Source organism: Hyperolius riggenbachi, chromosome 1 (assembly GCF_040937935.1).
Source record: "Hyperolius riggenbachi isolate aHypRig1 chromosome 1, aHypRig1.pri, whole genome shotgun sequence".
NCBI classification, from domain to species: Eukaryota; Metazoa; Chordata; class Amphibia; order Anura; family Hyperoliidae; genus Hyperolius; species Hyperolius riggenbachi.
Window position 1 is genome coordinate 489,726,638 of NC_090646.1, and position 23,493 is coordinate 489,750,130.

The 23,493-nt window shown below is 42.7% G+C and overlaps 1 protein-coding gene across 1 annotated transcript in view; it reads right to left on the reverse strand.

The window, feature by feature from the left end:
* Positions 1–21,937, reverse strand: part of MMP11 (matrix metallopeptidase 11) — an 85,702-nt gene extending 63,765 nt beyond the window's left edge. Inside the window, exon 1 of the mRNA XM_068271562.1 lies at positions 21,702–21,937. Coding sequence (XP_068127663.1) covers positions 21,702–21,791 — 90 coding nt within the window. The 5' untranslated portion in view covers positions 21,792–21,937. The remainder of the gene's footprint in view (positions 1–21,701) is intronic.
* Positions 21,938–23,493: the final 1,556 nt, after the last annotated feature.

Consider the following 23,493-nt stretch of genomic DNA (forward strand, 5'->3'; position numbering starts at 1 on the left):
CAACCTAACATAAGAAGAAAATGGAGGTTGTCATTGCTGACTTTTTTAAAGCGGATCCGAGATGAAAAACTAAATATAACAAGTGACTTGTCTATATATCTTATCTAAAGTTTAGATAGTTTACACAGCAAATCTATCTTCAAACAGCTTCAACAGTATATTAATATTTTTTCCTGTGATACAATGGGAGCAGACATGTTTTCTGCTTGTCACTATTACACAATTACACACACAGGCAAGCTTATCTGTATCTAGGCATGCTAATCTGCATATTCTGTGAAAACTCCACTCTTATCTCCTCCATTACACAGGCAACTGATCTGTATCTGCACTGCAGCTCTCAGATTGTGAAAACTCTGCCTCTGAAATCTATAGCTAGTAGCACCTTTTTCACCTGCCCAGACTGAAATCCCACAATCCCTTGCAAGCGCCAAGGCACTCTGGAGAAGCTGTGGGTGTGGTTTGTTTAGTTTATAGGAAATTAGGGTATTAAAACAAAACAAAACAAGTAATTGGCTTGAGGAATGCCCTATAAACTATATGTAAGGAACACAATTATGCAAGGAGTAAAAGTTCATCTCGGATCCACTTTAAGGTTGCATGCCTGGCTAGATAGCTGATCCTCTGTCGTACACCTTCCATGGCACACTGATGCAGAAAAGTATGCAGATTACTTTGTTGTAACCTCAATGTCAGGCTTTGATGAATCCTAAAGATAAGCATGATAGATAAGCAACTGGTATTTTTCAAACAAAATAAAGATGGCAGATTCTTCTTTATTTAGGCTAACTTTATGTAAATGACAGAGTCTGTTTTCATAAGGGCTGTATAGAGCTGTCATGGAGAATCAGCATGATTGGTCACAGGAAAGGGCATTAGCAGTACTGTGGTACATACTGGTGTCCATTCATGTGACAGTGGCATTACACGAATGGTCATCACTCTGTGTCTGAATGACTGATCGATTTAGCTGTAGGAAGAGAGGTGCCTCAGAACTCAGTGAGCTCGGCACCATCTAGGGACTAGAACTCATTGGGGTGTGTGCACTAAGCTGTGTTACGCAGAATTACGTGTGTACAGTTTTATGCATGATGAGTAGACCGTAATGCATGGCATGAAATGTATTGCATTCTGCTCTACTTCTTGTAGACTTTATGCACGTTATTCTGCTTAGTTTAGTGCATACACCCCATTGTTTCCGTGAATGGGGCAGGAATTGGACATAAGGGACGTGCTGAGCGTAGCTGTATTAGTGCTCATCAGAGTTCTTACTGGAAGACAAACAGCATTTCTTAGGAAGCTCTTGTTTCTGGATAAATAGTTTTGTTATGCCTGACTGTCCATCCTTGTCTCAGAAGTTTACGCCATGTCTGTGCTAAACAGTCTGTGTTTGCATTATGTGACCTGGAGACTTCAATCCTGGCTAAGGATCCAGTCCATTAAACAGCCCTCAACTAATTTCTTCTGTCAGTGACATCAACACTTTTCAGCCTCTGAAGACACCAGTAACTTGAAGTCACCAGAGACAGGTATGGGCTTGTTAGCCTTTCCAGTACTAAAGTGGGACAGGGAATATATCAGGCTATCTAGAGGCCCTTGGAACTTATATGTACAGTTACTGCATAAGTGGCTCATGCAAAACTATACAGTACTGTCTGAACTATGCACTACTGTCTACAGCACTGCAACATGTGTGGAAAGTCATTATATACCAGCATAAACTGATACAGGTGACTCAGGGGTTAGCTCCTGGTTATCTATCTACATTAGATTTGAATGTTCTCTCTGTATTTTCATGCATTCACTGATTACTTGGGTTTACTCACACATCCCACAAACCTGCTGGTGGTGTAAAGTGAATCTGAAGTGAGAGTGATATGTAGGCTGCCATGTTTATTTCCTTTTAAACAATACCAGTTGCCCAACAGCCCTGCTGATCTCTTTGGCTGCTGTAGTATCTGAATAACACCAGAAACAAGCATGCAGCTAATCTTGTCAGATCTGACAATAATGTCAGAAACACCCGATCTGCTGCATGTTTGTTCAGGGTCTATGCCTAAAAGTATCAGAGACAGAGTATCAGCAGGATAGCCAGGCAACTGGTATTGCTTAAAAGGAAATAAATATGGCAGCCTCCATATAACTCTCACTTCAGGTTTCCTTTAATGCCCGAAACTATGTTAGAAGCATTAGCTTACTGAGGATTAATGCAGAAGATGGATTGGGGGATACACGGCAATGAAAGATGCCACAAACCATTGTTCCCTGATCCATCTTCCCCAAACGCGTACCATGGGAACAAATAAGGGGTGCAAAGTTGAATGATCGTGGTAATGAGTCGGGGTCAATGAAGATCGGAACGACCATCCATGACTGGATCCGTCATGACGGTTGTTCAAAACAAATAATTATCACATTAAATTGGCCATCGTTGAACATCATTTAATAAATCGTTAAACGATGTTATGTGATATGGACATTAATCATTCAAGGTGAATCTGTGGGTATGGGCCTTTAGATATACAGTGCATTGTAATACACTAGTGGGTAATGGTCACAGCTACAGTACAGAATATAAATGCATAAAAAGTGGGAATATTGCCCTCCAGTGTGCCTGTACCTACTTTACCATTTTGCTTTTTTGCTTGGTTACGAGTACAGTAAGATACCAAAGTATGTATATATATATATATATATATATATATATATATATATATATATATATATATATATATATATACAGGTCCTTCTCAAAAAATTAGCATATTTTGATAAAGTTCATTATTTTCTGTAATGTACTGATAATCATTAGACTTTCATATATTTTAGATTCATTACACACAACTGAAGTAGTTCAAGCCTTTTATTGTTTTACTATTGATGATTTTGGCGTACAGCTCATGAAAACCCAAAATTCCTATCTCAAAAAATTAGCATATTTCATTCGACCAATAAAAGAAAAGTGTTTTAAAACAAAAAAGTGTTCAGTTATGCACTCAATACTTGATCGGGAATCCTTTTGCAGAAATGACTGCTTCAATGCAGCGTGGCATGGAGGCAATCAGCCTGTGGCACTGCTCAGGTGTTATGGAGGCCCAGGATGCTTCGATAGCGGCCTTAAGCTCATCCAGAGTGTTGAGTCTTGCGTCTCTCAACTTTCTCTTCACAATATCCCACAGATTCTCTATGGGGTTCAGGTCAGGAGAGTTGGCAGGCCAATTGAGCACAGTAATACCATGGTCAGTAAACCATTTACCAGTGGTTTTGGCACTGTGAGCAGGTGCCAGGTCGTGCTGAAAAATAAAATCTTCATCACCATAAAGCTTTTCAGCAGATGGAAGCATGAAGTGCTCCAAAATCTCCTGATAGCTAGCTGCATTGACCCTGCCCTTGATAAAACACAGTGGACCAACACCAGCAGCTGACATGGCACCCCAGACCATCACTGACTGTGGGTACTTGACACTGGACTTCAGGCATTTTGGCATTTCCCTCTCCCCAGTCTTCCTCCAGACTCTGGCACCTTGATTTCCAAATGACATGCAAAAGTTGCTTTGATCCGCAAAAAGTACTTTGGACCACTGAGCAACAGTCCAGTGCTGCTTCTCTGTAGCCCAGGTCACGCGCTTCTGCTGCTGTTTCTGGTTCAAAAGTGGCTTGACCTGGGGAATGCGGCACTTGTAGCCCATTTCCTGCACATGCCTGTACACGGTGGCTCTGGATGTTTCTACTCCAGACTCAGTCCACTGCTTCCGCAGGTCCCCCAAGGTCTGGAATCGGTCCTTCTCCACAATCTTCCTCAGGGTCAGATCACCTCTTCTCGTTGTGAATCGTTTTCTGCCACACTTTTTCCTTCCCACAGACTTCCCACTGATGTGCCTTGATACAGCACTCTGGGAACAGCCTATTCGTTCAGAAATTTCTTTCTGTGTCTTACCCTCTTGCTTAAGGGTGTCAATGATGGCCTTCTGGACAGCAGTCAGGTCGGCAGTCTTACCCATGATTGCGGTTTTGAGTAATGAACCAGGCTGGGAGTTTTTAAAAGCCTCAGGAATCTTTTGCAGGTGTTTAGAGTTAATTAGTTGATTCAGATGATTAGGTTAATAGCTCGTTTAGAGAACCTTTTCACGATATGCTAATTTTTTGAGATAGGAATTTTGGGTTTTCATAAGCTGTATGCCAAAATCATCAATATTAAAACAATAAAAGACTTGAACTACTTCAGTTGTGTGTAATGAATCTAAAATATATGAAAGTCTAATGTTTATCAGTACATTACAGAAAATAATTTTATCACAATATGGTAATTTTTTGAGAATGACCTGTATATATACAGTGGTGTGAAAAACTATTTGCCCCCTTCCTGATTTCTTATTCTTTTGCATGTTTGTCACACTTAAATGTTTCTGCTCATCAAAAACCGTTAACTATTAGTCAAAGATAACATAATTGAACACAAAATGCAGTTTTAAATGATGGTTTTTATTATTTAGTGAGGAAAAAAAACTCAAAACCTACATGGCCCTGTGTGAAAAAGTGATTGCCCCCCTTGTTAAAAAATAACTTAACGGTGGTTTATCACACCTGAGTTCAATTTCTGTAGTCACCCCCAGGCCTGATTACTGCCACACCTGTTTCAATCAAGAAATCACTTAAATAGGAGCTATCTGACACAGAGTAGTAGACCAAAAGCACCTCAAAAGCTAGACATCATGCCAAGAGCCAAAGAAATTCAGGAACAAATGAGAACAAAAGTACTATAATTGAGATCTATCAGTCTGGTAAAGGTTATAAAGCCATTTCTAAAGCTTTGGGACTCCAGCGAACCACAGTGAGAGCCATTATCCACAAATGGCAAAAACATGGAACAGTGATGAACCTTCCCAGGAGTGGCTGGCCGACCAAAATTACCCCAAGAGCGCAGAGAAAACTCATCCGAGAGGCCACAAAAGGCCCCAGGACAACATCTAAAGAACTGCAGGCCTCACTTGCCTCAATTAAGGTCAGTGTTCACAACACCACCATAAGAAAGAGACTGGGCGAAAACGGCCTGCATGGCAGATATCCAAGGCGCAAACCACTTTTAAGCAAAAAGAACATTAAGGCTCGTCTCAATTTTGCTAAAAAAAAATCTCAATGATTGCCAAGACTTGTGGGAAAATACCTTGTGGACCGCCGAGACAAAAGTTGAACTTTTTGGAAGGTGCGTGTCCTGTTAAATCTGTCGTAGAAGTAACACAGCATTTCAGCAAAAGAACATCATACCAACAGTAAAATATGGTAGTGGTAGTGTGATGGTCTGGGGTTGTTTTGCTGCTTTAGGACCTGGAAGGCTTGCTGTGATAGATGGAACCATGAATTCTACTGTCTACCAAAAAATCCTGAAGGAGAATGTCCGGCCATCTGTTTGTCAACTCAAGCTGAAGCGATCTTGGGTGCTGCAGCAGGACAATGACCCAAAACACACCAGCAAATCCACCTCTGAATGGCTGAAGAAAAACAAAATGAAGACTTTGGAGTGGCCTAGTCAAAGCCCTGACCTGAATCCTATTGAGATGTTGTGGCATGATCTTAAAAAGGCAGTTCATGCTAGAAAACCCTCAAATAAAGCTGAATTACAACAATTCTGAAAAGATGAGTGGGCCAAAATTCCTCCAGAGCACTGTAAAAGACTCTTGCAAGTTATCGCAAACGCTTGATTGCAGTTATTGCTGCTAAGGGTGGCCCAACCAGTTATTAGGTTTAGGGGGCAATTTCTTTTTCACACAGGGCCATGTAGGTTTTGAGTTTTTTTTCTCACTAAATAATAAAAAACATCTTTTAAAACTGCATTTTGTGTTCAATTATGTTATCTTTAACTAATGGTTAACGTTTTTTGATGAGCAGAAACATTTAAGTGTGACAAACATGCAAAAGAATAAGAAATCAGGAAGGTGGCAAATAGTTTTTCACACCACTGTATATATATATATATATGTATATATATATATTCTATGCAATGATTTAGTCATTTGCTGCAGAGTAGTGTAGTATTGTAGTATTATAGAGTGTGTATTACATTATTTATGAACACAACTTTAATTAAGGCATCCTGGCACTCTCTGTATTGAGAGGGTGGACAATATTTAGGACTGCTCAACCCCATGTAACGAGAAGCAGAATCCCACGCCTCCATCCAGTGCTCTGTCTGATGGTGGGGGAAGTTTTGAGGACTCGTCCAATAGCATCAAGTAACATGTATCCAGCACAACATTCCTGCCAGCTTCAGCACCAATACAGAGACAAAGCTCAGGGCACACACCATACCGGCTAATGTTCTGAGATGAGATGAGAAACCTCTTTATTGGGAACGTTTTGGGCACAAGACACGCCCCAACACTCCACCAGCCATGTCCTCCACTTCCTAAGCCTCCAGTAATATATTCTATGAGTAATTCATGGACAAAACAAACTTTGATTTTACCATTATTAAACTGTAGCATTTGAAAAGAGATAAGAGTAATTTGGAAGACGACCAAGTAGTTTTGAGCTATATTAATCTTTTACTGGATGGAGACATTTATTTAGGTCTGTACACCAGACCTAAAAGCAGGGCAGCTGTGAAGGAAAGCGGGAACGGGAGGATTTTGTTCCCATAAAGACCTGTCCATCCTAAAGACAGAGTCGGGAGCGATATTTATTGTTGTGTGAAGCCATTGGCAACACAGGCTGCATGACCATCTTAATTATTGGTGCCCTAAATCCATAAGAAGCTTAAAGGGGCACTATGGTGAAAAAAATGTAAAATTTAAAATATGTGCAAACATAGACACATAAGAAGTAATTTTTTTCCAGAGTAAAATGAGCCATAAATTACTTTTCATAGGAAGGACACAGGGAAAAAAATAGTATCACTACCTATGGATTAAACACAGATCACAGCAGTGCCGACCTTGCATCCTTTGTTTCTACTGTTAGACATAAATTACTTTTCTCCTATGTTGCTGTCACTTAGGGGATTCTCAGCAAGGCTTTTATTCTTTATAAAGATATTCCCTAAAAATGATGCTGTCCAGCGTCCCTGCTCGCTACACAGTTTTTTGGCAGTTGGACAGAGCAACTGCCATTCACTAAGTGCTTTTGAAAATAAATAAATTACTGAGAATCCCCTATGAAGAAATGGACTAATCCAAAACCTGTCGCTTCTGTCAGATTTCTACTACCTACTGTAAGTGACAGCAACATAGGAGAAAAGTAATTTATGGCTCATTTTACTCTGGAAAAAAACATACTTCTTATTTGTATATGTTTGCACATATTTAAAATTTTAAAATTTTTCACTATAGCGCCCCTTTAAAGTGTATCTAAAATGGGACAGGAGAGTATGTAAATGTATACATACCTGGGGCTTCCTCCAGCCCTCTCCAGGCTGATTGATCCCTCCTAGATCTTCCGCAATCGGCCTCAGTAAGTTTTCCAGTTGGGGCCAGTCAGTGCAGGTGCAGTCTGGCCGCACACACTCCCCTGTCGTAGTGCGTGCATAGTAGTACTGTGCAGGCGCAGAATGCTCCCGGCAATGGAAGCACAATAGGGGCAGTGCATGTGCAGTACACCCCACACCGGAGGACTGATCGGGGCCGATTGCGGAAGATCCAGGAGACGAGGGAGGATGGCAAGGGCGTGAACAGTCTGGAGGAAGTCCCATGTATGTATACATTTTCTCTCCTGCCCCATCTCAGATACATTTTAAGGTATAATCTGTCACTGAACTCAGCATAGTAAAAACTTTGATAACATATAGCCTGTGCATCAGAGAACAAAATAAGATGAAGTATTTGTGTATAAGATGAAAGCACTTCTGTTATTTACATCCTTTTTGGAAGGAATGATTTACTCCTGGTTGTTCCCTGATTCACAAGGCTGGCAGTGGATAAAGAGAGGCCCACAGCACTGACAGTTGCTAAGCACTGGTTTATCTTTGTGCAGGAGGGTAAGATATGGGATTTAGTTGCTGCTATGAGGGATTAAATATTATTATCAAGGAGATTATTCAGCTGGAAATGTTGCTAATGACTGGATTACTCAGACCTTGTTCTCACTACAAATTTCCAAAAGTATACTTTTTACACATTATTTTGTGTGCCACGGTGTATTTCCATGTGTGGTCTTGTTCAGTACAATGCCTTTCCTAAAGACAGTGGTGTTACCAGACTGTAAAAAAAAAGTTTGTGTCATGTCTGAGGACAGCAACAGCCATTCTCAGATGCAACTCCATGGGGGTGTTGCCTGTCCACCGCCCGTGCCGAGTGCTAGCAAGTGTCAGGCCAGTGAAAAGGGGACGCTGACAGGTGGCGAATACACCGCTTTCAGCTGCCTGTGGAAAAAGACAGGGTTGGGGAACACAGCTTTTTTGGAAGAGAACATTCAGAAAATGTCAGTTTTAAATCAGCAATAAATACCTTTTAAAATGTTGCACAAATACGTCAAGATTTTTTAGCAGACAGAAAGGCAGAAGCCTTGCTGTTTGACACACCTGGTTCACAATTTTTCAGCGATCACACATTGCGATTCTTATTTGTTGTTCGGAGCCTTAGCGGGAAGCCACTAGTTTGTCTGCTCAGACAGGCCACAGTTATTGTTAATCAGGCCCAGATTTACCTCACAGGAGCCTATAGGCACAGGTGTCCTGGCACCTTAGACTTCGCCCTCCTTGACCCTACAAACCTCCACCAAACTGCATCGCAAGTGTGCTGGCTGGTCCAGCTGCCACTTCTCCCTTACTTCCCTTGCCTGTCATAGGTAGCTACAGGTGCCCCTTAGCATTAGGTAGCCAGAGGTACCCTCAGTATTATGTAGCCAGTGGTGCCATCGACTGAAGGGAGATCTGGTCAGTGGAATGCCAAGAGCTGATTGAGTAACCTCTCATTTACACTCTGCTCGGAACTCTGCATAGGGAGGGAGGGAAGAAGGCACAAGGGGAGGGGAGTGAGCCGCCTTTGCACCATCAGGCACGTGCCTACAGTGCCTTATGGTAAATCCGGCCCTGTTGTTAATGGATGGTTCAGGAGTGCCAGCGCTGGATTGGCTGCCTGAGGAGGACAAGGGGAAACCTCATTAGGATCCAGAGGTTTCCCCCTCCCAAGGTAAGTACCAGGTTTTTAATTATAGCATTTTTGAAGCACTGGGTCATATAACTGCTAAATCCTCAGCAGTAAAAACATTTTCTAACATTACACTGGAAAGTTTCCATTGTGTTGAAACAAATCTATCATTATTTGGTCACTAATCCTTTTCCCCGCAGAAAATTGTTGGCCAAACTGGAAATCAAAGCTACAGTGGTTCCTAGAGGTAAAGCGATCCAGATGTGCATTGCTTGGATACAGCCTCTTAACAGCAGTCATGTTTCATTTGTCATTATTACAGTTAGCTGGTTTATGAGCACTGATGCTTTTTATTGAACTCAGCAATCACTTAACAGAATATTTGCACAATCCTTAGCGCTAGAGTCATATATCAAGTTTCTAGTCATTAATGTTACTACTGTGCCTCTGCTACATAAAGTTTACAACCAGCACCTCTAGTATCACTTTGCAAAACATCTTCTTCAGTCTCTATTTGTTTAGCTGATTTGGAGTGTGTAATGGCTCAGTATGCAGCATTTTAATGACCCAAAATAAACTATTAAACTCATTCCCAATTGGTGTTACATAATGTATACTGCTTTCTCTAGTGTCACATTAAAATACATACTGTGCAATGACCCAGTGAAGTTGTTGGAGAGAGTTTATCACTCTTGGTGACTCTAGAGATGACAGTACAAACCAGAGAGACTAAAGAGCTTATCTAGTCTGCCTAGCTCTGGTGGCTACGTGCGTTTGCTTTCCTGAATGGGAGCTGCTATATTATTTGCTTTGCAGGGGCACCGTTTACCAAGCCCAGTCTGACCTGGCCGGTTGACCTTTTTGTTGAGTGTGTTTTCTGCTGCCAGTCTGTAGACATAAAGTTACGAAAATCAAAACAATAACTTATGGGCAGACTGCTATGGGACACTAAATCTGTGTGCCCTCTCCAGTGAGCCCAAACCATCTACACCCACGTAAAAGTCAGTATGCTGTCATGTTATTGGTGACCTGCTATGTGTTCTCCAACACCAAGTGGTGGCTGGAGACAGCTCTTTGCTCTGCCCTGCTCTCCTCCATGCATTAGCGCGCACACATATGATTGATCTACACATGCCTGATCATAGAAAGAACTCTGGAAAGAATGATCTTTCAGTCCTCAGATCATGCTAACATGACTTTCGTCTTAATAGGAATAAGTTCTCCACTTACCAATTAGGAACTAGGAAATACCTATTGGCTACAACAACTTGTCCTGTCCTACAACAGTTCATCTCATGAAAGAACTGATCATTGAATTATTGGCTGGACTTTCTGAACAAGTTGCTATTTGTCTCGAAAAATTGGGCTGACTAATGTTTTTGGTACAAGGAACAAACACATTTGATTGGTCAGCACAAGCATGCATGTTTACAAGCAATAATTCCACTGTGTTATTGTAAATTCTTCCACTTGTATCAGTGCACAGCTCTCACTGACCTCAGGCAATGCTGCTCAGGAAATTATAAGTTTTCAATCACATTAAACACTAAAATGGTCTGTTAATCTATCCATATCTCTATTTAATTTCCTAAGAGAAATTCCATCCACTGAGATGTCAGTCCTGCTGGTCTCTATCTCTATCTAGCTTCTTGCATCACCTTGCATTGTCCAGACCAGTGTGAGAACTGTATCTCTCCTCCCACAACACAATCATTCAGTTGGTGAGGCCTCTTGGCAGGATTCCCTAGCCATTTATTTTACATGGAGTAGAATCAGTCAGTGGTGCATGACATCATCATTTGTTTTCCTAACTGGTATAACACAGGATCCAGAGTCTTCACTCTTCTTAGGTAAATATGTGCTTCTTAATAGAGATGGCCCGAACCTCCGATTTTTGGTTCGAGAACCGGGTTTGCGAACCTTCCAAACGTTCGATTCACGCAAACTTTCGCGAACCGCAATAGACTTCAATGGGGAGGCGAACTTTGAAAATTAGAAACATTTATGCTGGCCACAAAAGTGATGGAAAAGATGTTTCAAGGGGTCTAACACCTGGAAGGGGGCATGGCGTAGTGGGATGGACGCCAAAAGTTCCGGGGAAATATCTGGATTTGACGCAAAGCAGTGTTTTAAGGGCAGAAATCACATTGAATGTTAAATTGCAGGCCTAAAGCTTTAAAACATCTTGCATGTGTATACATCAATCAGGGAGTGTAATTAGAGTACTGCTTCACACTGACACACCAAACTCACTGTGTAACGCACCGCAAAACAGCTATTTGTGTAGTGACAGCCGTGCTGGACTGGTACGCACCATGGCGAGATTGCTCTTCCTCAGTGATATCAGGTAATGTCTGACTGCCTTATCAACTTTCGATGGTTCTTTCACTACCATTGTTAAAGGGAACCTTAACTGAACGGGGGGTAAAGAGTTTCACTTACCTGGGGCTATTACCAGCCCCCTGCAGCAGTCCTGTGCCCTCGGAGCCGCTCTGGAATCCTCCGGTCCCCCGCTGTCACTTAGTTTCGTTTTTGACGACTCACCAGTCGGCCGGCCGCCATGCGTATTATTGGACGCATTCCCTGCTGCAATTAGCGCTGTTGCGGACCGCGTTGCCGCATTCTGCATGCGTAGATATGTGGCAACGCGTATCTTTTTATGCGTTGCGGTCCGCAACAGCGCTAATTGCATTAGGGAATGCGTCCAATAATACGCATGGCAGCCGGTCGACTGGTGAGTCGTCAAAAACGAAACTAAGTGACAGCGGGGGACCGGAGGATTCCAGAGCGGCTCCGAGGGCACAGGACTGCTGCAGGGGGCTGGTAATAGCCCCAGGTAAGTGAAACGCTTTACCCCCCGTTCAGTTAAGGTTCCCTTTAAAGCTTACATCTATTTTTTTAAATACTTGTTCTGCTTGCTGTTCAGTACCTGCAACGAGAATCTTTTATGGAGGGCAAGTCTGCCATTGTGAGTGACCACTGGTAATGGCCGGGGAATCCTGGTTTGATTCTGGTCCGGAGTGGGAGCCTAAGAAACGGCTACCACCACCACACATCCAAGGAAGGCAGCAGGCATGGCATGCACGTCCCGAGTAGTGACCAAAATTACAATACAGGAGGACTTTCAAGGCCCTGCTGTATATGAGATGAATCAACTTTAAATCCTTTAACGAGAATCTGTTATGGACGGCAAGTCTGCCATTGTGACCACGGGTAATGGCCGGGGAATCCTGGTTCGATTCCGGTCTGGAGTTGGAGGCTGAGAAACGGCTACCACCACATATCCAAGGAAGGCAGCAGGCATGGCATGCACATCCCAAGGTAGTGACCAAAAATAACAATACAGGAGCACTTTCGAGGCCCTGCTGTATATGACACTGATCGACTTTACTACCTGTAATGAGAATCTGTTATGGTGGGCAAGTCTGCCATCCATTCAAGTGAAAGGTATGCACTGACTGCCAGGTATAATACAATGTGCAGTCACAGATGCAGTGAAAGGTATGCAGTGACTGCAAACAGCTGTTTGTGTAGTGATGGCCCTGCTGGACTGGTGCGCACCATGACGAGAGTGCAGGTGATGGCGGCTTTCCAGCCTATATGGTCGCCGGCTGAGGTAGCTGAATGACAGAACAGTGACTGTCCAGCTGATCAAATTTGGTCTGTCCACAATGAAGCAACGACCTTATTATCATCACACACAGACAGGTAGCAGACAGGCACAGTGACACTGCATACGCTCAACTCACGTAGGTAGGTGGGTGCACTGTGAACAACAGGAAGGTAGGTATATGCAGTCATGGGTATTACAATGTGCACCTGTCTCACACACAAACAGGTAGCGGTCAGGCACAGTGACACTGCGTGTGCTCAACTCACGTAGGTAAGTGGGTGCACTGTGAACAACAGGTAGGTATATGCAGTGATAGGTAATGTGCACCTGTCACACACATAGTGTTGGGCCTGGCAGTGGCACACACAGTATGAATTATCAAGGCTGTCTATGCAACACAAGTGTCAGTGGTACACACAGAAAAAAAAAATAGATCACAAGAACAAGATTAGCTCTCAAAAGAGCTGTTGTGGGGTGCTATTTTAACAATAAGAATCAGCAAGGAGCAAGCTAAGAAGCCTACAAGAGCCTAACTAATCTTTCCCTATGAGAGAGTCTGAGGCAGCTGTCCCTTCTCTATTTACTCCAGGCACAGTGAGTAAAATGGCCGGCGATGCCTGCCTTTTATAATGGGGGGAGTGGCTCCAGGAGGGAATGTAGCCTGATTGGCTACAATGTGCCTGCTGACTGTGATGTAGAGGGTCAAACTTGACCCTAATGGTGCACTATGGGGACGAATCGACCTTCCGGTAAAGTTTGCGGTTCTCCGCGATCGCGAACCCCCGGAAGTTCGCCTGGAACCTTTCACCGGCAAACCGTTCGGGCCATCTCTACTTCTTAACCCCAGGTTTGTCTCGGGTACACTTAAGTTTTAATTTAGGATAAGTGGGGTAAAGGTCCAGAAAATGTTGTATTGCTGTTCTTTGTCCTCTCTGTCATCATTTTCTTTTCTTCCCGCCCAGACAAGATGTGAAAATATCTCATCAAGCATGATGGAGACGGGGATGTAACGATAGGTGTCAGCAACCAGAGAGAGAATCAGATTCTTGGCGATCTGCAGTATCCCCAAGAATACAGATATACCTGATTATTGGGGATCTGCAGAATCGCCAATAATCAGATATGACTAACCTCTAGACACCTGAGAGAGTAAGTGTTTTGGTGCAACAGTAACCTTTGGAACACCGGGGTAGCAAGTGGTCCAATAAGTAGAGAAGACTCTACTGCAGTCAAGGACACCTGGAGAGGGAGTCCCTGACTGATAAGAAACAGTGTCCCCTCTGTAGAGCCGGGGACCCCTGCGGAAAGGCTGGACACCCTGCGGGAGGGTGACAGCCAGAAGGTCAGGCAGGCCGGGTCGGCAACAGAGAATCAGAAATGCAAGATACCAAATCAGAGATCAGAAGAATAGTCAGGAACGCTATAGGTCATATCAGATAACAGAACAAGGCCTAGTCTGAAGTGTGAGGTCCGTGATCTCAACACCCTGGAACTATGCTAGAGAATAACACAGATGATATACAGTATTCCTAGTCTGAGGTGTGAGGGCCGTGATCTCAACACCCTGGAACTATGCTAGAGAATAACACAGATGATATACAGTAACTGGCTAAGTGTGGATTCCCAGGTCCACCTGGTTCCACCACACTGAAGGATCTGACTAAGGTCTGAGTGCTAACACGTAAGCATTCGCAACGCCAGACAACCAGCAACTGAACAGCAGGAGATATATATAGTAAAGCACTCCACAGCGCCGCCCAGCCCCCATCAACCAATCACTGACTGAGCAGGGATCAGCTGACCGGCCTGATCAGCTGATCTTCCTCCTATTGGTATAAAGAGCTTGTCTTGCAGCGCGCGCGCGTAGCTCTCCATCTGTGTGCACTACTAGGTCCAGACAGCCCAGACACATGTTGCTGCGGGGAAACCGCCGCACTGAACGCGGAATCCGCCGCCTTACCGTCAGAACACGCGGCGGCCCCCACGCCATCCTTCCCATGTGCACCATTAGTTCCAGACAACCCAGACGTATGCTGACGCGGACAAACCGCCGCGTCAGACGCGGAATCAGCCGCCTTACTGTCAGAACACGTGGCGGCTTTTCCGCTATTCATCATAGGGGACAAATAAAACATTATGTTGCAGAGAAAGGGTTTGAATCCCCAACTAGCTTGTATTGGGAACAATCATTTCCTGTCCCAGGATTTCTAGTTTTCATACTACAGTCATCAAAGCTTCATGGGGGTCCCAGCAAGATGGGGACTATTTCACAGAGGACACAGACAGCCAGGGGCGTAACTACAGGGGAGCAGCCCCTACGACTGCAGGGGGGGGGGCAAAGGTGTGGGGGGCCCCAACTACTAACCTTCGCTCCCTCCAATACTTTAGATCAGGTGGTTTTGTGGCTACACATGTTATGGTATAAAGGTCCTGATGGCCACATTTGTTGTATGGCAATTGTAATACGGGCCCCCAGGCTGTGAAAGTCAGGGGAGGCAAGGGAAGAGTTGTGAACATTAAAGGGGGCCTCATGATTTGTAGATACAATTTTCTCTCCTTCCCCCAAGAGTTTCTAATCCATTTCCTTACTATTAATACAAAAAAATGTATTTCCTGGAATGGGCTTTCCAGTTTTCTTTGCACCTGGAGTCATCAGCCCACAGTGTACGGTTTCTGTTCTGCAGGAAATAGCAACACCACCAAAGTCTCAGGCACAATGTGAATTGCCTGTATCCTTTGTCAGATAAAGTTGCATAAGTGTGCTCAGCCAGGCAATAAGGAGTAAAATATGAAGCACGTTTTAACAAGTACAGTTTCTCTGTAATTTATTCCCTTTCCTCATTTAATCTCTCCCTCTCTATTCCTCTGCCTGAACATTCACTCTGTGCACTGTTTGCAGATCCTGTTTATATAGAGGATAAACATTTGAAAAGATCGGAAATAACTTTGAACAAGGACACAGAATCCATCTGGGCAGGTCTCACAGTGGCTCCAGTAGCTGACATCTAGCTGTCACTGGCAGTGCACTGAGCAATGCTGATGGGAAAAGTGCAGTAACCCCTTATAGGACTTCATCAGACTGATTGAAATGATGGTTGGTTGCAGTGGGCTCTTCAAATAGCACTTTGCTTTACAGAAACCTGCAATGGGAGCTATCCTGTCTGGCTGTCATGCTGACCTTTGTTTTCGCTTACGCGAATCACACCCAATCAGCCAGGTTACTGAGTGCAGTCAATCAGCAATATATAGTAATAATCAAAAAAGCACTAAGTACATTTAAAACACCACTATGTAACAATTTAAAGGCCAACCCATTAAACAGAAACCGTAGCCAACGATTGAACTTCATCCCAGTCAGTAGCTGATACCCCCTTTGCCATGAGAAATGTTTTCCTTTTCTCAAACAGATCATCAGGGGGCTCTGTATGGCTGATATTGTGGTGAAACCCCTCCCACAGTGTGATGTCAGGACCATGGTGCTGACATCACACTGTGGGAGCCTTGTTGCATTGTGGGAAATAACAGCTGTTTCCGACTGCCAAAAAAAGCAAACAGCATCTCCTTCCACAGACATCACCTGCCAGCAGTCGCCATGTGATACATTTTAGAATATAAATAAGGGAGTGGAAAAAGTTTACAATGGGCAAACACTGACTAAATACATAATTATTAAAAACTAAGCACTTTTTTCATCATGTTATTTTCACTGGAACATCTTCCACTTCTGTCCGAAGTCTGCCTGTGTGCCGCGTAAGCGCGCCAGGCACAACGGATGCACAGAAACAGGGACAGGGGCTTTATCATTGAACTGTAGGTACGTACCTATATAAACTATTGTCTATTTATTCTTGTTATTGCACACTTTATTTTATTTCACTTAATTGTTACATAATGGTGTTTTAAATGTACTTAGCACTTTTTTGATTATTATCATAAATTGTTTATCATTATGGGAGACGGGGAATCCTCGCAATCTGGATCAGCATCTTTATTTTGGGTCAGTGATTCAGAGAGTATTTGAGGGAGCCTAGCCTTTATATTCTGAGTTTGCTTTAAGAGTGATAAAGGTGTTGCAGAGTCATGCTGGACTGTGTATCAGTAATGGCAGTCTTGCTTGTTCATCTGCACTGTAAAAGCATAACTTTTGTTCTGCTCATGCACCCATCCTATTTTATCAGCACACTGTTCTGTAACTCCACCCACTGATGTGTCTTGCTTTATCCACTGAAGATGTTCAGGGATACAAAGCCAAAGCTGCCTTTGTTTTAGACAGAAACTTGGCAAAGGCATACAGCCCTGGATGCGGCTAAGTGATTATGAGACAATACAATGTAAAATGAATGGATTCGTGTGAATGGATGGCTATAGTTACTCATTGGCCCATATGCAATTCACTTTTTCTCCTTAGTTTTCTCCAAGTTGATATTTTCAGACCTTGTTAATAAAATGCCTTTTAAAGGATACATCTGAGCAAAATAAATAACAAGATCTACTTACCTGAGGCTTCCTTCAGCCCCTGGCAGCCTATCTGTCCTTTGCCGCAGCTTCAGTGTCCCCTTTGCCAGGTCGGCATCTACTCCACCTTGTTTTTTTATTATGCTCGGATGTATCCTTTAAGCCCCCAGCAAGCAAGAAAATACACCAAATAATTTTGATAGTACTTTTTTTTACTACTTTCGGTATTTTTTTCAATTTGTGAAATGCTGAAAAGTTATTTTAAAGAAAAGATGAAACATTATCACCCAGGAGAAAACTTAAGAAAAAAACTGAGTTGCATATGGGCCATTGGCTCTAATAAACAATTTTATTTAGTATAACCATTCTTTATATAAGTATAACAATTCTATGATACAAATAGGAGGAAGGACAGTGTCCATTTGGGCTTGTAGTCTAATGCTGGGAACACACCATGCAATTTCGCATCTGATTGTCGACTGATCGGACAGGAAGTTGTAGCATGTGTACATGTCCAAACTGCTCCTGATCGATAAAGGGATCTATTTTCCGATGATAACTTCGCAAAATCGATCCTTTTCTCAATCAGAAACAGATCGGACATGTCGGAAATAATCATCTGATTCCCGTTGATCGGACAGGAAATTGCATCGTGCTCACAGCATTAGAGGATGTATGGTGGAGGTAAGAAGTAAGGGGAGCTAAAAAAGGCTACACTGATCTATACATTTCTGGGGTAAAACAATTTCTATACATGTAAATAAATGTGCATAGTAATGTAAAGAGATGAGTGAGTTCCTGCTAGACACTACGTTGCCAAGTAGAAAACTTATTTATAGCTATGAGTTGATGCAGAATTATGCTAATTTTGTATGCAGATTTATGCAGCTTGAAAATGGTCCAATCAGTGTCCATTTTTAAGATGCATATATTTGCATACAGAATTTTGCATAACCCTTTATGAACACAGAGTAATTTGCATCTCATTTACCATCCCTACTTATTTACCATAGATCTAAGTATAAATGCAAAACACTGCTAATACTGTATGCACATTACCACTAACAAGTGGAAGCTGTGCCAGCAAATAAAATCTACTAAGTGCAAACCAGTTAGCTGTTTAAAGGAATACTGTAGGGGGTTGCAGAAAATGAGTTGAACTTACCTGGGGCTTCTAATGGTCCGCCACAGACATCCTGTGCCCGCGCCCGCGCAGCCACTCACCGATGCTCTGGCCCCGCCTCCGGTTCACTTCTGGGACTTTAAAGTCTGAAAACCACTGCGGCTGCGTTGCCGGGTCCTCGCTCACGCTGATATCACCAGGAGCGTACAGCACAGGCACAGACCATACTGGGCCTGTGCAATACACTACTGGTGACATCAGCGGGAGCGAGGACACGGCAACGCAAGCGCAGTGGTTTTCAGACTTTAAAGTATGGAATTCCAGAAGTGAACCGGAGGCGGGACCGGAGCATCGGTGAGTGGCTGCGCGGGCACAGGATGTCTGCGGGGGACCCTTAGAAGCATCGGGTAATTTCAACTAATTTTCCCCCGACCCCCCTACAGTGTTCCTTTATTATATATGTGCATCACAGTATAAATTATACTAACAATATTCTTTTGCCAAAACTAGTTCCATAAGTAAGAGCAACCGTAGAGCTTGCCTAGGCAGTGATGCTCAAGGTTGGCTCCCAGGAGCATTGTGGGAGAGTGATGTCGTTTGTAATATAAACTATGCATGAAGAAGCAAAAAAAGAGCACACATCTCTTGGAGGAAGATAATAGCCCAAGCCCAAAAATAAAGAACAGGGCTGCTGCCTCATTTTGCAGCCACTAAAGGATCTGGTTAATGTTTGGCCTATTAAGACTTAATTGGGTTTATTTCAAAGACTGTCATGTTTCTTTTTGGACAACTGAAACATAATTTTTCAGGTTGGAGTGAACTCTGAGGTGTCCCACGATGCATCACTGTTGAATATGCAAATCATCCCTTTTTGTCCCTGATAGCTAAACACACCTCCAGAACTGCTGGAATGCAATGATATGTTAGCTTGTTATTTATTACACAGCCAAACTAATCCAACATGCATACAGACAGTTTCGGACTGGTTTATACTCATCAGTGCATGGCATGGATTAAAGGGAACTGAGCAACATTTTTAATTCCCAGGGCAGCTCAATAGCATATTAAATATGCATGCTAAAAATGTGTCTCATGAATAAAAAAAACCTTTATTTTACCTCATCTTTTTACATTTAAGGGTTAGTTACAGGCATTGTTCTTCTACCTCCTCTACTTCCTCACCCCCCAAGCCACAGAAAATAGAAGGCAATTTATGCAAATAAGGACTATTCTAATTAGACTTAATTGCCCAGAAGCTGATATCAAACAAACCCATTCAGCATTAGGCAGAGAAGAGGAGGGGAGGGGAGACACTTTTCTCCAAACAGATAAGATAAGTCACACTTGATGAACTGTACAACAACCCTGGAAAATCGCAGTGAAAATGGATCGGGGAGGGGGTGTTGGTTTAACTTATCAAACATGGCAGGCCCGTTCAGCTATTTGAAACCAAGAGCTGCTAAGATCCCTCTAATACTTGCTGGGCAATCTGTAGCTTTAGAACAAGAGAGGTTCTTCCAGCACCGGTCCACTTTAAGCCCCCTTTTGACGCCTTGTAAAGTCTTCTTCAATGCCAGATAGTATGTCACAGAGCTGAATATGATGTCACAAATATATTATCTGCTTGAATGCATTACTTCTTAAATTCCTATGATTGCAAGGGGTTTGAAAGTGTACTGCTGCTTTTTATGTGCATGTATGTCTATGAAAAGCTGTCAGTCAATACACTGTGCTTAGCGCTGATATACAAAAAACGCCAGCCTGCAGATTCCAAATCCCAGGCAGCTGACAGCACAGAAACACAACACCCATTATACAAACAGGGTCTGCCAGAGTCATCCTGTGGCTGTCACACTCATCCAATCAGAAAATCATCACCCCTGGATTGCCAGGGGCCCGCAGCGCATTCTTCAAAGGTGCAAGAGTCTGCAAGCTGTGTCATAAACCTTCATTATTAATTTCCACTACAAGAGTGACAGCATAATTAATGAAGCAAGCGTATCAAACTCTAGGCAATCTTATATAAAATTAGTTTTTCTCATGTAATCACTAGTTTTACTGAGCCTTTAGTACAGATTTGAAGAATTCAACCATGCCCCTCAGGGAATATTTGCAGATAACTGACATGAGTCTTGGCTGAAAGACAATCCAATCTATATAAGGATTGTGATTATAGAGATCCCGTGCCTATCTTACAGAACTATACTGTATATGTTGCTATGATAAACATGCATTTAGCAAACCATTTCCATGTTCTTCACACTGATTTCTTTGAGTTAAAGCCCACCTGACGTGAAAGTGATATGGAGGCTGACATTTGTTTTTAAACAATGCACATTGCCTGGCTGTCCTGCTGCTCCTCTGCCTCTAATACTCTTAGCCATAGACCCTGACAAGCATGCAAATCAGATGTTTCTGACTAAAGTCTGACTAGATTAGCCACATGCTTGTTTTAGGTCTGTGATGAATAAAAAATAAGCAGGACTGCCAGGCAACTGGTATAGTTGAAAGGGTCCTTGAACATAAGAACAAAATGACAAGCTGAACTTACCTGGGTCTTCCTCCAACTCATGAGGTCCCTCAGCTTTCTCTGGGCTCCCTCCGTTTGACCGCTGGCAGCATCGTTATCGTGTGACTTCGGCTTAAGTCATGCACAACTGCACATGCTTGGCCTGTCTGCATGCCTGTCTTGCTCGCGCGCCCATCACCTTAAGCGTTCTGCGCATGCGCGGTTCTTGAAAGAATGAACAGAGCTGCCAACGGTCGAATGGAAGGAGCCCAGAGGAACCTCACGGGCTATGGGGGGCTAGAGGAAGCCCCAGGTAAGTTCAGTTTGGCATTTTGTTTTGTTGTTCATAGTCCCTTTAAAAGGAGATAAATATGGCAGGTCCATATCCCTCTTGCGTCAGGTGTCCTTTGATTAATAACACAAGGTATGAATGGTACAATCAGATGGTACCCGGCATGGATGCTTTCAGAGGATCACTGTGGTTTACAGCAAGGCCATCTGTTTGAATGGCAACATCAATAAACGAGTCAAGTATAATTCAAGAATGATGGAATTCATGGCCAAGCGTGGCAGCATTGGCTGCAGGCACACATTCACCCCAGATGACACAGGCTTGGCTCAGGCACCCTCTGCCAGGTCTTACTAAAAGGTTCTGCTGCACGAGGACCTTGAATGAAGTCACACTGTGATTGGAGCATGAAAAGCACGTCACAAAATCAAACTATACTACCAGGCAGCTGAATTACTATTGGTTTACCCGCAGCAAATAGCATGCAGTACCAGTCCTAGATATAAATACATGTATATTGTTTGACAGCTCTTAATAGTATTATGAATGAGATTTTATATAATAGTTGGTGAATATGGATAAAGTGTCATAATTAAATCCATGCAAAGCAGAGGAGCAGGTATGTAACTCACCTGAATTCTGTGTAGCAAGTTCTCCTGAGGTAAAGGTGTTGTTTGTACTCCTATGAGGCACAATGCAGGCAGGATAAGGAGGAGATGCATTCTCCTAGCTGCACACAGGTTGTATGCAGGAGGTAGTAACTACTGTATTCTGCAGCAGACTCTTTGTTCCACTTTCTTTGTCTCTCTCTCTCTCTCTGTGAGTGTTTTTTCCTCTCTTTCTGTGTGTATGAGTGGAGGAGCTGCCTGGTGCCTGACAGTAGAGCAGAGTGAGGAGAATATCCCTGCTGGGGATTTATACTCCTCTGTGCCTTTTGTTCTCTGCCTTCACTTTTATGGCCTGAAGTGACACATCTGAGCAGCAGCATCACGTGCTAAATATTTGGGAAGGAGACAGAGAGAGGAAGAAAGAGAGAGAGAGAGGGGTTGACTGAGGAGAGGGGTGATCTGCTTCCCTCCCGCCTGCATAAAAAATGCTTTACTACACATGTATAATTTGTTAATAACAGTAAATAGCAAACTCATGTACAAAGTTGAGACATCCTACAGCTTGTAAGTTACAGTTACATAGAATTTTTTTTTAATGTCCAGACTACATTGGAAGTCCTTTCAGTGTGAACACATTTTAGGTGTGATTGTTCCTTAGGCTACTGTATCTGAGATTATTATTTAGTATTTATATGGCACCGATATCTTCCGCAGCGCTGAACAAAGTACATTTCCTTATCATTTAACTGTCCCTCAGAGGGGTTGACAATCTTATCCCTACCATAGTCATATGTCTATGTATGTATAGTAGTCTAGGGCCAATTTAGAGGGAAGCCAATTAACTTATCCGTATGATTTTGGTATGTGGGAGGAAACTGGAGTGCCCGGAGGAAACCCACATAGACATGGTGAGAACATACAAACTCCATGCAGATAGTGCCCTGGCTGGTATTCAAACCAGGAACCCAACACTTCAAGGCGAGATTGCTATCCACTACGCTCAGATATCATTACTTACTACATGAAAAATACCCATCATGCATTAACTACTAACACCACAGGCTATTTTACCCTTACCACTAAGAGCCATTTTCCCCTGTCAGCGCTCCTCCCATTTATTTGGCAATATCTTTGTTACTGCTTATCACATCTAAATGATCTATAATCTTGTTTTTTTTTTTCAACACAAATTAGGCTTATTGTGGGCAATGCTTGTTTTCAGTAATTACTTTATTTTTTATGCATTATGTATGGAAAAACAGAGATTTTTTTTAAAAAAATACACTATTTCTCCAATTCCACCCCTATAGTTTTAAAACAAACAATGTTACTGTAAATAAAACCCACACATTTGCCCCAGTTATTACAACGTTTAAATGATGTCCCAGTACAATGTATGGAAACAGTAAATTATTAGGAAATAAAGGTGTATTTTTCTGTCATTTTTTTGTACCCATCAATAATTACAAATCCATAAAATTGTCACTTTTCTTTAAGCGTTTATGTTTGGAAAGCACAGGGGTGGGGGTTTTACAAATAATTACATTTATTTATTTTTTAATTTAATTATACTTTTTGGCCACTAGATGACACTAAACACTCTCCTGGAAGTTCCCAAGTAGCGTTCCATATATTTTTATATATTTTTTAAACTACAAGTTTTACTTTCACTTTAACCACTTCGCATCCAGACCTTGTTTTCCCCTTATTGACCAGAGCAGTTTTGACGCTTTAGCGGTGTCCCTGTTTAATCACCAATAACTTCATCTGTACTCGTGCTACTTAAATGATCTATATATCGTTTTTTTCAAGACAA